The sequence below is a fragment of the Ranitomeya variabilis genome, chromosome 2 (genome assembly GCF_051348905.1).
Source record: "Ranitomeya variabilis isolate aRanVar5 chromosome 2, aRanVar5.hap1, whole genome shotgun sequence".
In the NCBI taxonomy this organism is placed as follows: Eukaryota; Metazoa; Chordata; class Amphibia; order Anura; family Dendrobatidae; genus Ranitomeya; species Ranitomeya variabilis.
Window position 1 is genome coordinate 10,454,839 of NC_135233.1, and position 17,078 is coordinate 10,471,916.

At 52.5% G+C, this 17,078-nt stretch overlaps 1 protein-coding gene across 1 annotated transcript in view; it reads right to left on the reverse strand.

Moving 5' to 3' along the window:
* Nucleotides 1–17,078, reverse strand: part of AARS2 (alanyl-tRNA synthetase 2, mitochondrial) — a 29,415-nt gene that overhangs the window by 11,792 nt on the left and 545 nt on the right. The window contains exons 2-14 of the mRNA XM_077281973.1: nucleotides 16,739–16,927; nucleotides 6,717–6,862; nucleotides 6,417–6,608; nucleotides 3,193–3,337; nucleotides 2,977–3,122; nucleotides 2,782–2,890; nucleotides 2,666–2,704; nucleotides 2,425–2,536; nucleotides 2,225–2,352; nucleotides 1,983–2,130; nucleotides 1,740–1,909; nucleotides 1,550–1,663; nucleotides 1,219–1,359 (exon numbers count right to left, since the gene is read on the reverse strand). Of these exons, the coding sequence (XP_077138088.1) occupies nucleotides 1,219–1,359; nucleotides 1,550–1,663; nucleotides 1,740–1,909; nucleotides 1,983–2,130; nucleotides 2,225–2,352; nucleotides 2,425–2,536; nucleotides 2,666–2,704; nucleotides 2,782–2,890; nucleotides 2,977–3,122; nucleotides 3,193–3,337; nucleotides 6,417–6,608; nucleotides 6,717–6,862; nucleotides 16,739–16,927 (1,779 nt within the window). The remainder of the gene's footprint in view (nucleotides 1–1,218; nucleotides 1,360–1,549; nucleotides 1,664–1,739; nucleotides 1,910–1,982; nucleotides 2,131–2,224; nucleotides 2,353–2,424; nucleotides 2,537–2,665; nucleotides 2,705–2,781; nucleotides 2,891–2,976; nucleotides 3,123–3,192; nucleotides 3,338–6,416; nucleotides 6,609–6,716; nucleotides 6,863–16,738; nucleotides 16,928–17,078) is intronic.

Genomic DNA, 17,078 nt, shown 5'->3' on the forward strand with positions numbered 1-17,078 from the left:
CACAGCTATCCTGTCACTATGGGGCAGCCCGGGACCCCGATATAGTACAGACCACTGACCGGACCTTGAAAGAGAAGCACAGGTGGTACACAGCTATCCTGTCACTATGGGGCAGCCCGAGACCCCGACTCAGTACAGACCACTGACCGGACCCTGAAAGAGAAGCACAGGTGGTACACAGCTATCCTGTCACTATGGGGCAGCTCGGGACCCCGACTCAGTACAGACCACTGACCGGACCCTGAAAGAGAAGCACAGGTGGTACACAGCTATCCTGTCACTATGGGGCAGCTCGGGACCCCGACTCAGTACAGACCACTGACCGGACCCTGAAAGAGAAGCACAGGTGGTACACAGCTATCCTGTCACTATGGGGCAGCCCGAGACCCCGACTCAGTACAGACCACTGACCGGACCCTGAAAGAGAAGCACAGGTGGTACACAGCTATCCTGTCACTATGGGGCAGCTCGGGACCCCGACTCAGTACAGACCACTGACCGGACCCTGAAAGAGAAGCACAGGTGGTACACAGCTATCCTGTCACTATGGGGCAGCTCGGGACCCCGACTCAGTACAGACCACTGACCGGACCCTGAAAGAGAAGCACAGGTGGTACACAGCTATCCTGTCACTATGGGGCAGCCCGAGACCCCGACTCAGTACAGACCACTGACCGGACCCTGAAAGAGAAGCACAGGTGGTACACAGCTATCCTGTCACTATGGGGCAGCCCGAGACCCCGACTCAGTACAGACCACTGACCGGACCCTGAAAGAGAAGCACAGGTGGTAAACAGCTATGCTGTCACTATGGGGCAGCTCGGGACCCCGACTCAGTACAGACCACTGACCGGACCCTGAAAGAGAAGCACAGGTGGTACACAGCTATCCTGTCACTATGGGGCAGCTCGGGACCCCGACTCAGTACAGACCACTGACCGGACCCTGAAAGAGAAGCACAGGTGGTACACAGCTATCCTGTCACTATGGGGCAGCCCGAGACCCAGATATAGTACAGACCAGTGACCGGACCCTGAAAGAGAAGCACAGGTGGTACACAGCTATCCTGTCACTATGGGGCAGCCCGGGACCCCGACTCAGTACAGACCACTGACCAGACCCTGAAAGAGAAGCACAGGTGGTACACAGCTATCCTGTCACGATGGGGCAGCTCGGGACCCCGACATCAGTGTGTGACCGCAGTGTGTTGAGCCTCACCGAGACGCTGACATCAAAGCGCAGGTGTTCTGCCGTCACATGTGACCCGCGTTGCGCTGTGCCCTCCCCAAGGACCTGCCGCAGGGCATAGTTCAGCAGGTGGGTGGCGCTGTGCTTCACCATACACGCCAGCCGATGGCCCTAGAGAGGAGAGCAAACATCACTGACATGACAGCTGCACTGCATCCTGGGAGTTGTAGTGTTTATTATCGTCTGGGATCACTATCTCCCACAATGCATCACATCTGTGTCGCACTGCATCCTGGGAGTAGTGGTGCAGTCTCAGACGCACACACTACAACCCCCACAATGCACCAGGCCGATGTAATACCTGGTCCAGGTGCAGGATCAGGCGGTCCCCCACCCTCAGCGGCTCTGCGGCGGTGATCTCATGCACCACGTATCCTCCTGCCACGTGCACGGACTCCACCGGGAACAGGACGTCCTGTGGGGCGGACACGGGAGTAATATTATAGGGGCAGGGGGACGAGCACCGGGTAACACAGCCGGACATCCCTCACCTGCTCCCCTTCCCGCGTGAAGTACCCCACGTCACAGCTCTGCCCCCCCTGCTCCGCGTAGTAACAGGTGCGGTCCAGGATGGCGGCGCAGCGCTGACCTCCGTCCACCTCTGAGAGCAGAGACTGGTCCTGGTACAGAGCGAGGACGGCCGCCTCGCAGGGAGGGAACTCTGCGGAGGACACGGTCACATGATGACAGTCCAGAGGAGCAGCCACTGAGCGGTGAACGGGCGGCCATCTTACCGTATCGGCCGTCGGTCCCCAGCCTGTACTTGTACTTCGGTGAATCGTTGGTGGCGGGGACCCCCCTGCGCTGCAGCTCCGCCAGAGAGTGCACGTCCAGCTGCTGCCGGGCCGGGGCGCCGTCCGCATGGAGGTTTCTAAACCTCATCTAGAATGCAAAAAACATGGCGGAACATGGAGACTATGGAAATGACAACAAAGTCACGTCTGTAGGAAAGCCGCACACACGGCGGACCACTGACCTCAGCCTCCTCCTCCGCCAGCTGCTCCAGAGCCGCCATATCCAGCGACAGCCCCCGCTCCTGCAGAATCAGCGCAATGAGATCCAGCGGGAATCCCAGGTTCCTGTGCAGAGACCACGCCACGTCCACTGCGGAGACCGCGGGCATCATGAGAGCGCAGGACGCCGAACGCTGCCCTCCCCCGCCATCACATCACTCACCTGGGAACGTCCGGGTGGCGCCACCTCGCTGAACGGTGCGGTCGATAATATGGCGCCCCCGCTGGAGGGAGACCAGAAACGCCTCCTCGTTCTCATTCAGGATCCTCATAATCTGAAATCAGCGCAAAAGTCATATCACAAAGAGCCCTGATACATTGTAACGACCCCGCAGCTGTGAGCGCAGGACCCATCACGTCGGACATCACCTCACGTGTCACCAGGTGTCTGCAGCGTCACCCACCTGGGATTTCTCGCGCTCCAGCTCCGGATACGCCGCCCCCTGTAAGATAATCACACAGCGATGAGACGCCAGACATCAGGGTAGTGACGGCGTCAGGCTCGGGGGTCTCCACTCACCAAAACCTGCACCACGGTGGGAACCAAAGAAGACAAGAAGCCGGGGGAAGTGCAGAGGATCTCGGAGGAGAAGCGGACGGCTCGGCGCAGAATGCGGCGCAACACGAGTCTGAGGAGCAACGAAGCCGCGATCACAAGGGGGCGACATCGGACGTGGCGGGGGACGGGGAATGGTACAGTTATGTCAGCGCTCACTCGGCTCCCGACATCCCGGGGTACACGCCGTCAGCGATGCAAACAGCCAGCGTCCTGATGTGATCGGCCACCACACGATACGCCATGTCCACGTGGTGGACGTCCTCCGCGCCCACCTTCCCCTGGTATGGAGGGGCCTGCGAGCCCTGAGGAGAGAGACGTCCATCAGTCCAGGCCACACAAAGAAGGGCGGAGAATGTGACTTGTGGCCCTCACCCTCTCGATGGCCCTCAGGATGGGTGTGAACATGTCCGTGCCGTAGTTGGAGCGTTTCCCTTGGAGGATGGTGACCAATCGCTCCAGTCCCATCCCGGTGTCCACGTGACACTGCGGCAGCGGCCGGAGACGTCCGTCTGTCTCTCTGCACAAATTGATACAGGAAAGATATATATCCTGGTACCGTGTTAATCAGTAGATAGAAAAATATTTAGAATTGAGAGTCCTCAGTGGTTGATGCCTTTTAATGGCGAACTGAAAAGATGGTAACAAATTGCAGCTTTCGAGACTACATACGTCTCTTCATCAGGCAAAGACTAAAAGAAATTCTGAAGAATCACATATTTATACACAACATAGTACAGAGAAAAAAAAAAAAATAGGGGAAAAAAAACCATGGATAAGCCAGGTGACATGAAGCAGAATTACCATGGGTGATAAACAGATGTGTCCATAAATATTGGGCCAGTTCTTAGATAAGGAATGTTTTATTGTCCTCTGATTGGGGTCTGGTTCTGTCATGACTCCTCATAGTCTGAGGGGCAAGTTCCTTAGTTGATGTAAAAAGACATAAATCCATGAGACACATTCATTCCTGCACTGAGAGTGTCAAAGGTCATCATCAGTTTATATTCCCAGACTCTTCTGTCTCTTAGATTTGAAGTTACCTTTTAATACAAGTAATCTCATGTCCATGGTGCTGTGATCTGGGAGACAGAAATGTATCGCCACAGGTAGATCCATTCTTTTTTCTCTTATTGTGTGGCGGTGAGAATTCATTCTTGTTCTAAGCTTTTGCCCTGTCTCCCCAAACAGACAACTTATGGACACACACTACTACAAATAGGGGGCCGAGGAAGGAGCCATGCCGGGAGTCTCACAGGAGACCCACTTTTCTTCATCTGTAATCCCGTCGGAAAAAAACGGAGTAAAAAAATTTTTTTTAGGTGCGCCTCCTATGCAACACTAAGCAAAAACTGGAGAAGGCTGACGCCGTCCAGGGGTGTATAGTGCAGAGGAGGAGCCATGGTGAATCTTTTTCAGATTATGCATAGTGTCGCCTCCTAGTGGACAGCAACATAAGACCCGTGGTCCTGTGTCCTCCAATGAGGCGACAGAGTAAACTGGAGTCGGATCCTACACAGGACTACCACAAGGAACTAAACAAGTTGATATCTTGTCCGCCTGACGTATCCATAAGAGCCGATGACCTGATACCAGAAAGTCCAAGAAAAGGGACATTCTACATGCTTCCCAAAATCCACAAATCTGGAAACCTGAAGACCAATTATGTCATGTGTGGGCACCTTACTGAGCAGGTATCTGGATGGATAGAGGGTGTTCTTAAACCCTTGGTAAAAGATACACCCAGCTTCATTCAGGACACAACTGACCTACTGAATAAACTATCAGCAATAGGTCCTCTACCAGAAGGAACCATCCTGGCCACCATGGATGTGGAATCTTTGTACTCCAATATCCCACACCAGGATGGATTAAATGCCTGCAAATTCTTCCTGGAAAACACAGGGACTGATGCGGATTCTGTGGTGAAACTTATAAAATTCATCCTCACCCACAATTACTTTGAGTTTGACGAGAAGATCTATCTACAGGAGACTGGCACAGCGATGGGAAGTAAAATGGCCCCACAGTATGCAAATCTCTTCATGGCCAAGCTTGAAAGTGACTTTTGTCCTCATGTCCCACCAGGCCTCTGGCGTACTACCGCTACATTGATGACATTCATCTGGACGGAGTCTGAGCCACAGCTAAAGACGTTCCATGAACAGTTTAATCATTTCATCCCACCATCAACTTGACACTCAACTACTCCTGCACTGAAATTACCTTAATGGACACCATCATTAAGCTGCAGAACAATAAAATAGAGACATCCCTGTATCAGAAGCCAATCGACCGTCCAACATACCTTAAATGGGACAGTTTCCATCCAAAACACATAAAAAACTCCATTGTCTACAGCCAAGCCATCAGATACAATCGTATTTGTTCCAACCCCATGGACAGGGATGAACACCTGGGTCGCCTCAGAAAGACCTTTTTGAATCAGGGCGACCATCCAAGAACAATTGAAAATCAGATCACAAGAACCACCAGAATATCAAGGAATCGCCTGCTACATTACAAAGCTAAAGAAGAAAATAACCGGGTGCCTCTAGTAGTCACCCACAATCCAAATCTGGAGGCGCTAAGGGGAGCTGCATGGAAATTACAACCTTTACTACAAAAAGATGCCCGACTACAAGCAATTTTTCCAGACCCCCCACTACTGTGTTTTAGGCAGCCCCCAAATCTAAGAAGCATCATTGTCAAGAGCTCCCTGTCCTCTCCAACAGCTGCAGGAACCTGCAACCAGAAAAAATGTAAATCCTGTCCATTTATAATGACCACGGACAAGATAAAGATCCCCAACTCACCTCAGGACTACAAGATCCCAGGTACTTTCAGCTGCGTCACTTCTAATGTGGTGTACCTAATTATTTGTACTAAATGTCCAACTGGGGGTCTGTATGTGGGGGAGACAGGGCAGAAACTGAGAACAAGGATGAATTCTCATCGCCATACAATAAGAGTAAAAAGAATGGATCTACCTGTGACAATACATTTCTGTCTCCCAGATCACAGCACCATGGACATGAGATTACTTGTATTAAAAGGTAACTTCAAATCTAAGAGAGACAGAAGAGTCTGGGAATATAAACTGATGACGACCTTTGACACTCTCAGTGCAGGAATGAATGTGTCTCATGGATTTATGTCTTTTTACATGAACTAAGGAACTTGCCCATCAGACCATGTGGGGTCATCACAACAAAGACCCTAATCACAGGACAATAAAACATTCCTTATCTAAGAATTGGCCCAATATTTATGGACGTAACTGTTTATCACCCATGGTAATTCTGCTTCATGTCACCTGGCTTATCCATGGTTGTTGTTTTTTTCTCTATACTATGTTGTGCATAAATATGTGATTCTTCAGAATTTCTTTTAGTCTTTGCCTGATGAAGAGACGTATGTAGTCTCGAAAGCTGCAATTTGTTACCATCTCTTCAGTTCGCCATTAAAAGGTATCAACCACTGAGGACTCTCAATTCTACATATTTTTCTCTCTGCATAAAGTGACAGGAGCGCGGGGGCTCGAGATCAGCAGGACCCGCGGGAACCCCAGGACCCGGCTCTGGATCCTCACCACCCACCTGTCATACTGCATGAACACCAGGTTCCAGATCTCCACCACGTCAGGACTATCCTGGTTCACCAGAGCTGCAGCGTTTCGCCCTCCAACATGATCGTAGTGAATCTCTGTGCAGGGCCCGCAGGGGCCCGTGTCCCCCATTTCCCAGAAGTTTTCCTTTAGGCCAAATGGCAGGACCCGTGCCGGAGGAAGACTGAAAAGGAGACGGAAATGATGGGAGTCACTCTTGGTGCTAAACACCTCCAGGCTGAAGCTCCAGGTCGCAGGGACGGACGTGCCATTAGCATCCGGCTGCACTTACCCCAGGCTCAGCCAGATCTCCCGGGTCTCCTCATCTGCAGCGAGGCCGAGATCTGGGTCCCCCCGAAAGTAGGTGACATAGAGGCGCTCAGCCGGGATCCCGTAACCGCGCGTCAGCAGCTCCCAGGCCATAGAGCAAGCTTCTACCTGCAGGAAAGCGACAGGAGAAACATGGGATGAGGCAAGATCCAGCCACACGGGGGGCACGGGCCGATATCCAGTATGTGGGGGGATCAGATATAACACGGGGCCGATATCCAGTATGTGGGGGGATCAGATATAACACGGGGCAGATATCCAGTATGTGGGGGGGATCAGATATAACAGGGGGCAGATATCCAGTATGTGGGGGGGATCAGATATAACACGGGGCAGATATCCAGTATGTGGGGGGGGGGATCAGAAATAACACGGGGCCGATATCCAGTATGTGGGGGGGATCAGATATAACACGGGTCAGATATCCAGTATGTGGGGGGGGATCAGATATAACAGGGGGCAGATATCTAGTATGTGGGGGGATCAGATATAACACGGGGCAGATATCCAGTATGGGGGGGGGGGATCAGAAATAACACAGGGCCGATATCCAGTATGTGGGGGGATCAGATATAACACGGGGCAGATATCCAGTATGTGGGGGGGATCAGATATAACAGGGGGCAGATATCCAGTATGTGGGGGGATCAGATATAACACGGGGCAGATATCCAGTATGTGGGGGGGGATCAGATATAACACGGGGCAGATATCCAGTATGTGGGGGGGGGGGGGATCAGATATAACACGGGGCCGATATCCAGTATGTGGGGGGGATCAGATATAACACGGGGCAGATATCCAGTATGTGGGGGGGGGGGGGGGGATCAGATATAACAGGGGGCAGATATCCAGTATGTGGGGGGGGATCAGATATAACACGGGGCAGATATCCAGTATGTGGGGGGATCAGATATAACACGGGGCCGATATCCAGTATGTGGGGGGGATCAGAAATAACACGGGGCCGATATCCAGTATGTGGGGGGATCAGATATAACACGGGGCCGATATCCAGTATGTGGGGGGGATCAGATATAACACGGGGCCGATATCCAGTATGTGGGGGGATCAGATATAACAGGGGGCCGATATCCAGTATGTGGGGGGGGGGGGGGGGGGGGGATCAGATATAACAGGGGGCAGATATCCAGTATGTGGGGGGGGGGGATCAGATATAACACGGGGCCGATATCCAGTATGTGGGGGGGGGGGGATCAGATATAACAGGGGGCAGATATCCAGTATGTGGGGGGATCAGATATAACACGGGGCCGATATCCAGTATGTGGGGGGGGATCAGATATAACACGGGGCAGATATCCAGTATGTGGGGGGGATCAGATATAACAGGGGGCAGATATCCAGTATGTGGGGGGATCAGATATAACACGGGGCAGATATCCAGTATGTGGGGGGATCAGATATAACACGGGGCCGATATCCAGTATGTGGGGGGGGGGGGATCAGATATAAAACGGGGCCGATATCCAGTATGTGGGGGGGATCAGATATAACACGGGGCCGATATCCAGTATGTGGGGGGGGATCAGATATAACACGGGGCAGATATCCAGTATGTGGGGGGATCAGATATAACAGGGGGCAGATATCCAGTATGTGGGGGGATCAGATATAACAGGGGGCAGATATCCAGTATGTGGGGGGGGATCAGATATAACACGGGGCAGATATCCAGTATGTGGGGGGATCAGATATAACACGAGGCCGATATCCAGTATGTGGGGGGATCAGATATAACAGGGGGCAGATATCCAGTATGTGGGGGGGGGATCAGATATAACACGGGGCCGATATCCAGTATGTGGGGGGGGGATCAGATATAACACGGGGCCGATATCCAGTATGTGGGGGGATCAGATATAACACAGGGTAGATATCCAGTGTGTGGGGGGATCAGATATAACATGGGGCCGATATCCAGTATGTGGGGGGATCAGATATAACACGGGGCCGATATCCAGTATGTGGGGGGATCAGATATAACACGGGGCAGATATCCAGTATGTGGGGGGATCAGATATAACACGGGCAGATATCCAGTATGTGGGGGGGATCAGATATAACACGGGGCCGATATCCAGTATGTGGGGGGGGATCAGATATAACACGGGGCCGATATCCAGTGTGTGGGGGGATCAGATATAACACGGGGTAGATATCCAGTATGTGTGGGGATCAGATATAACACGAGCAGATATCCAGTATGTGGGGGGGGGATCAGATATAACACGGGGCAGATATCCAGTATGTGGGGGGATCAGATATAACACGGGGCCGATATCCAGTATGTGGGGGGATCAGATATAACACGGGGCCGATATCCAGTATGTGGGGGGGGGATCAGATATAACACGGGGCAGATATCCAGTATGTGGGGGAATCAGATATAACACGGGGCAGATATCCAGTATGTGGGGGGGATCAGATATAACATGGGCCGATATCCAGTATGTGGGGGGGGGGGGGGGGGATCAGATATAACAGGGGGCAGATATCCAGTATGTGGGGGGGGGGGGATCAGATATAACATGGGCAGATATCCAGTATGTGGGGGGATCAGATATAACAGGGGGCAGATATCCAGTATGTGGGGGGATCAGATATAACACGGGGCCGATATCCAGTATGTGGGGGGGGGGGATCAGATATAACAGGGGGCAGATATCCAGTATGTGGGGGGATCAGATACAACACAGGGCCGATATCCAGTATGTGGGGGGGGGGGATCAGATATAACATGGGGCAGATATCCAGTATGTGGGGGGGGGGGATCAGATATAACACGGGGCCGATATCCAGTATGTGGGGGGGATCAGATATAACACGGGGCCGATATCCAGTATGTGGGGGGATCAGATATAACACGGGGCCGATATCCAGTATGTGGGGGGGATCAGATATAACACGGGTCAGATATCCAGTATGTGGGGGGGGATCAGATATAACAGGGGGCAGATATCTAGTATGTGGGGGGATCAGATATAACACGGGGCAGATATCCAGTATGGGGGGGGGGGATCAGAAATAACAGGGGGCCGATATCCAGTATGTGGGGGGGGATCAGATATAACAGGGGGCAGATATCCAGTATGTGGGGGGATCAGATATAACACGGGGCAGATATCCAGTATGTGGGGGGGGATCAGATATAACACGGGGCAGATATCCAGTATGTGGGGGGGGGGGGGGATCAGATATAACACGGGGCCGATATCCAGTATGTGGGGGGGATCAGATATAACACGGGGCAGATATCCAGTATGTGGGGGGGGGGGGGGGGGATCAGATATAACAGGGGGCAGATATCCAGTATGTGGGGGGGGATCAGATATAACACGGGGCAGATATCCAGTATGTGGGGGGATCAGATATAACACGGGGCCGATATCCAGTATGTGGGGGGGATCAGAAATAACACGGGGCCGATATCCAGTATGTGGGGGGATCAGATATAACACGGGGCAGATATCCAGTATGGGGGGGGGGGGATCAGAAATAACAGGGGGCCGATATCCAGTATGTGGGGGGGGATCAGATATAACAGGGGGCAGATATCCAGTATGTGGGGGGATCAGATATAACACGGGGCAGATATCCAGTATGTGGGGGGGGATCAGATATAACACGGGGCAGATATCCAGTATGTGGGGGGGGGGGGGATCAGATATAACACGGGGCCGATATCCAGTATGTGGGGGGGGATCAGATATAACACGGGGCAGATATCCAGTATGTGGGGGGGGGGGGGGGGATCAGATATAACAGGGGGCAGATATCCAGTATGTGGGGGGGGATCAGATATAACACGGGGCAGATATCCAGTATGTGGGGGGATCAGATATAACACGGGGCCGATATCCAGTATGTGGGGGGGATCAGAAATAACACGGGGCCGATATCCAGTATGTGGGGGGATCAGATATAACACGGGGCCGATATCCAGTATGTGGGGGGATCAGATATAACAGGGGGCCGATATCCAGTATGTGGGGGGGGGGGGGGGGGGGGATCAGATATAACAGGGGGCAGATATCCAGTATGTGGGGGGGGGGGATCAGATATAACACGGGGCCGATATCCAGTATGTGGGGGGGGGGGGATCAGATATAACAGGGGGCAGATATCCAGTATGTGGGGGGATCAGATATAACACGGGGCCGATATCCAGTATGTGGGGGGGGATCAGATATAACACGGGGCAGATATCCAGTATGTGGGGGGAATCAGATATAACAGGGGGCAGATATCCAGTATGTGGGGGGATCAGATATAACACGGGGCAGATATCCAGTATGTGGGGGGATCAGATATAACACGGGGCCGATATCCAGTATGTGGGGGGGGGGGATCAGATATAAAACGGGGCCGATATCCAGTATGTGGGGGGGATCAGATATAACACGGGGCCGATATCCAGTATGTGGGGGGGGATCAGATATAACACGGGGCAGATATCCAGTATGTGGGGGGATCAGATATAACAGGGGGCAGATATCCAGTATGTGGGGGGATCAGATATAACAGGGGGCAGATATCCAGTATGTGGGGGGGGATCAGATATAACACGGGGCAGATATCCAGTATGTGGGGGGATCAGATATAACACGAGGCCGATATCCAGTATGTGGGGGGATCAGATATAACAGGGGGCAGATATCCAGTATGTGGGGGGGGGATCAGATATAACACGGGGCCGATATCCAGTATGTGGGGGGGGGATCAGATATAACACGGGGCCGATATCCAGTATGTGGGGGGATCAGATATAACACAGGGTAGATATCCAGTGTGTGGGGGGATCAGATATAACATGGGGCCGATATCCAGTATGTGGGGGGATCAGATATAACACGGGGCCGATATCCAGTATGTGGGGGGGATCAGATATAACACGGGGCAGATATCCAGTATGTGGGGGGATCAGATATAACACGGGCAGATATCCAGTATGTGGGGGGGATCAGATATAACACGGGGCCGATATCCAGTATGTGGGGGGGGGATCAGATATAACACGGGGCCGATATCCAGTGTGTGGGGGGATCAGATATAACACGGGGTAGATATCCAGTATGTGTGGGGATCAGATATAACACGAGCAGATATCCAGTATGTGGGGGGGGGATCAGATATAACACGGGGCAGATATCCAGTATGTGGGGGGATCAGATATAACACGGGGCCGATATCCAGTATGTGGGGGGATCAGATATAACACGGGGCCGATATCCAGTATGTGGGGGGGGGATCAGATATAACACGGGGCAGATATCCAGTATGTGGGGGAATCAGATATAACACGGGGCAGATATCCAGTATGTGGGGGGGATCAGATATAACATGGGCCGATATCCAGTATGTGGGGGGGGGGGGGGGGGATCAGATATAACAGGGGGCAGATATCCAGTATGTGGGGGGGGGGGATCAGATATAACATGGGCAGATATCCAGTATGTGGGGGGATCAGATATAACAGGGGGCAGATATCCAGTATGTGGGGGGATCAGATATAACACGGGGCCGATATCCAGTATGTGGGGGGGGGGGATCAGATATAACAGGGGGCAGATATCCAGTATGTGGGGGGATCAGATACAACACAGGGCCGATATCCAGTATGTGGGGGGGGGGGATCAGATATAACATGGGGCAGATATCCAGTATGTGGGGGGATCAGATATAACATGGGGCAGATATCCAGTATGTGGGGGGATCAGATATAACAGGGGGCAGATATCCAGTATGTGGGGGGATCAGATATAACAGGGGGCAGATATCCAGTATGTGGGGGGATCAGATACAACACAGGGCCGATATCCAGTATGTGGGGGGGGATCAGATATAACATGGGGCAGATATCCAGTATGTGGGGGGATCAGATATAACACGGGGCCGATATCCAGTATGTGGGGGGATCAGATATAACACGGGGCCGATATCCAGTATGTGGGGGGGATCAGATATAACAGGGGGCAGATATCCAGTATGTGGGGGGGGGGATCAGATATAACATGGGGCAGATATCCAGCATGTGGGGGGATCAGATATAAAAGGGGGCAGATATCCAGCATGTGGGGGGGGGGATCAGATACAACAGGGGGCCGATATCCAGTATGTGGGGGGGGGGGGATCAGATATAACATGGGGCAGATATCCAGTATGTGGGGGGGGGGGGGGATCAGATATAACATGGGGCAGATATCCAGTATGTGGGGGGATCAGATATAACAGGGGGCAGATATCCAGTATGTGGGGGGATCAGATATAACAGGGGGCAGATATCCAGTATGTGGGGGGGGGATCAGATATAACAGGGGGCCAATATCCAGTATGTGGGGGGATCAGATATAACAGGGGGCAGATATCCAGTATGTGGGGGGATCAGATATAATATGGGCAGATATCCAGTATGTGGGGGGATCAGATATAATATGGGCAGATATCTAGTATGTGGGGGGATCAGATACAACACGGGGCCGATATCCAGTATGTGGGGGGGGGGGGGGATCAGATATAACAGGGGGCAGATATCCAGTGTGTGGGGGGATCAGATATAACAGGGGGGCCGATATCCAGTATGTGGGGGGGGGATCAGATATAACACGGGGCCGATATCCAGTATGTGGGGGGATCAGATATAACAGGGGGCAGATATCCAGTATGTGGGGGGGATCAGATATAACAGGGGGGCCGATATCCAGTATGTGGGGGGGGATCAGATATAACACGGGGCCGATATCCAGTATGTGGGGGGATCAGATATAACAGGGGGCAGATATCCAGTATGTGGGGGATCAGATATAACAGGGGGCAGATATCCAGTATGTGGGGGGGGATCAGATATAACAGGGGGCCAATATCCAGTATGTGGGGGGATCAGATATAACAGGGGGCAGATATCCAGTATGTGGGGGGATCAGATATAACATGGGCAGATATCCAGTATGTGGGAGGATCAGATATAACACGGGGCCGATATTCAGTATGTGGGGGGATCAGATACAACACGGGGCAGATATCCAGTATGTGGGGGGGGGGGGGGGATGAGATATAACAGGGGGCAGATATCCAGTATGTGGGGGGGTCAGATATAACACGGGGCAGATATCCAGTATGTGGGGGGGATCAGATATAACAGGGGGCCGATATCCAGTATGTGGGGGGGGGGGATCAGATACAACATGGGGCAGATATCCAGTATGTGGGGGGGGGGGGATTAGATATAACACGGGGCAGATATCCAGTATGTGGGGGGGGCATCAGATACAACATGGGGCAGATATCCAGTATGTGGGGGGGATCAGATATAACAGGGGCAGATATCCAGTATGTGGGGGGGGGGAGATTAGATATAACACGGGGCAGATATCCAGTATGTGGGGGGGGATCAGATATAACACGGGGCCGATATCCAGTATGTGGGGGGGATCAGATATAACATGGGGCAGATATCCAGTATGTGGGGGGGGATCAGATATATAACACGGGCAGATATCCAGTATGTGGGGGGATCAGATATAACAGGGGGCAGATATCCAGTATGTGGGGGGGGGATTAGATATAACATGGGGCAGATATCCAGTATGTGGGGGGGGATCAGATATAACAGGGGGCCGATATCCAGTATGTGGGGGGGATCAGATATAACAGGGGGCCGATATCCAGTATGTGGGGGGGGGGGGGGATCAGATACAACATGGGGCAGATATCCAGTATGTGGGGGGGATCAGATATAACATGGGGCAGATATCCAGTATGTGGGGGGGGATTAGATATAACAGGGGGCAGATATCCAGTATGTGGGGGGGATCAGATATAACAGGGGGCCGATATTCAGTATGTGGGGGGATCAGATATAACACGGGGCAGATATCCAGTATGTGGGGGGGGGATTAGATATAACACGGGGCCTATATCCAGTATGTGGGGGGGATCAGATATAACAGGGGCCTATATCCAGTATGTGGGGGGGATCAGATATAACAGGGGGCAGATATCCAGTATGTGGGGGGATCAGATATAACAGGGGGCCAATATCCAGTATGTGGGGGGATCAGATATAACAGGGGGCAGATATCCAGTATGTGGGGGGGATCAGATATAACACGGGGCCTATATCCAGTATGTGGGGGGGGATCAGATATAACAGGGGCCTATATCCAGTATGTGGGGGGGATCAGATATAACAGGGGGCAGATATCCAGTATGTGGGGGGATCAGATATAACAGGGGGCCAATATCCAGTATGTGGGGGGATCAGATATAACAGGGGGCAGATATCCAGTATGTGGGGGGGGATCAGATATAACATGGGCAGATATCCAGTATGTGGGGGGGATCAGATATAACATGGGCAGATATCCAGTATGTGGGGGGGGGGGAATCAGATATAACATGGGCAGATATCCAGTATGTGGGGGGGGGGATCAGATATAACATGGGCAGATATCCAGTATGTGGGGGGGGGGGGATCAGATATAACAGGGGGCCGATATCCAGTATGTGGGGGGGATCAGATATAACAGGGGGCCGATATCCAGTATGTGGGGGGATCAGATATAACACGGGCCGATATCCAGTATGTGGGGGGATCAGATATAACACGGGCCGATGTCCAGTATGTGGGGGGATCAGATATAACACGGGCCGATATCCAGTATGTGGGGGGGATCAGATATAACAGGGGGCAGATATCCAGTATGTGGGGGGGATCAGATATAACAGGGGGCAGATATCCAGTATGTGGGGGGGGGGGATCAGATATAACAGGGGGCAGATATCCAGTATGTGGGGGGGATCAGATATAACATGGGCAGATATCCAGTATGTGGGGGGATCAGATATAACACGGGGCCGATATCCAGTATGTGGGGGGGGATCAGATATAACAGGGGGCCGATATCCAGTATGTGGGGGGGGGGGATCAGATATAACACGGGGCCGATATCCAGTATGTGGGGGGGATCAGATATAACACGGGCCGATATCCAGTATGTGGGGGGGATCAGATATAACAGGGGGCCGATATCCAGTATGTGGGGGGGATCAGATATAACAGGGGGCCGATATCCAGTATGTGGGGGGGATCAGATATAACAGGGGGCCGATATCCAGTATGTGGGGGGGATCAGATATAACAGGGGGACGATATCCAGTATGTGGGGGGATCAGATATAACACGGGGCCGATATCCAGTATGTGGGGGGATCAGATATAACACGGGGCCGATATCCAGTATGTGGGGGGATCAGATATAACAGGGGGCCGATATCCAGTATGTGGGGGGGGGGGGATCAGATATAACAGGGGGCCGATATCCAGTATGTGGGGGGGATCAGATATAACATGGGTAGATATCCAGTATGTGGGGGGGGGATCAGATATAACAGGGGGCAGATATCCAGTATGTGGGGGGATCAGATATAACAGGGGGCAGATATCCAGTATGTGGGGGGGGGGATCAGATATAACAGGGGGACGATATCCAGTATGTGGGGGGGATCAGATATAACACGGGCCGATATCCAGTATGTGGGGGGATCAGATATAACAGGGGGCCGATATCCAGTATGTGGGGGGGATCAGATATAACATGGGCAGATATCCAGTATGTGGGGGGGGGGGATCAGATATAACAGGGGGCCGATATCCAGTATGTGGGGGGGATCAGATATAACACGGGCCGATATCCAGTATGTGGGGGGATCAGATATAACAGGGGGCCGATATCCAGTATGTGGGGGGGATCAGATATAACACGGGCCGATATCCAGTATGTGGGGGGATCAGATATAACATGGGCAGATATCCAGTATGTGGGGGGGGGGGGGATCAGATATAACAGGGGGACGATATCCAGTATGTGGGGGGATCAGATATAACAGGGGGCAGATATCCAGTATGTGGGGGGATCAGATATAACAGGGGGCTGATGTCTCGGGGATCGAGGGCTTTTTATACCTTGAAGTAATCTCCAAATGACCAGTTTCCCAGCATCTCGAAGAAGGTGTGGTGACAGACGTCTCGGCCCACGTCCTCCAGGTCGTTGTGCTTCCCCCCGGCCCGCACGCACTTCTGGCTGTTCACTACCCTGCGGTACTGCGCCATCTCGCTCCGGGGGTCCGCGGTTCCCAGGAAGATGGGCTTAAACTGGAGGATAAAAATTATTATTATTACACATAATGACTCCTTGACCACCAGGAAGCCCCCTACAGGGCAGAATGGCCACCTCTGCAGGGGCGTCAGTAAGCGCAGGCACTGGGTGGTCCCGTCCTCTCTCTATATATATGGTATGTATGTA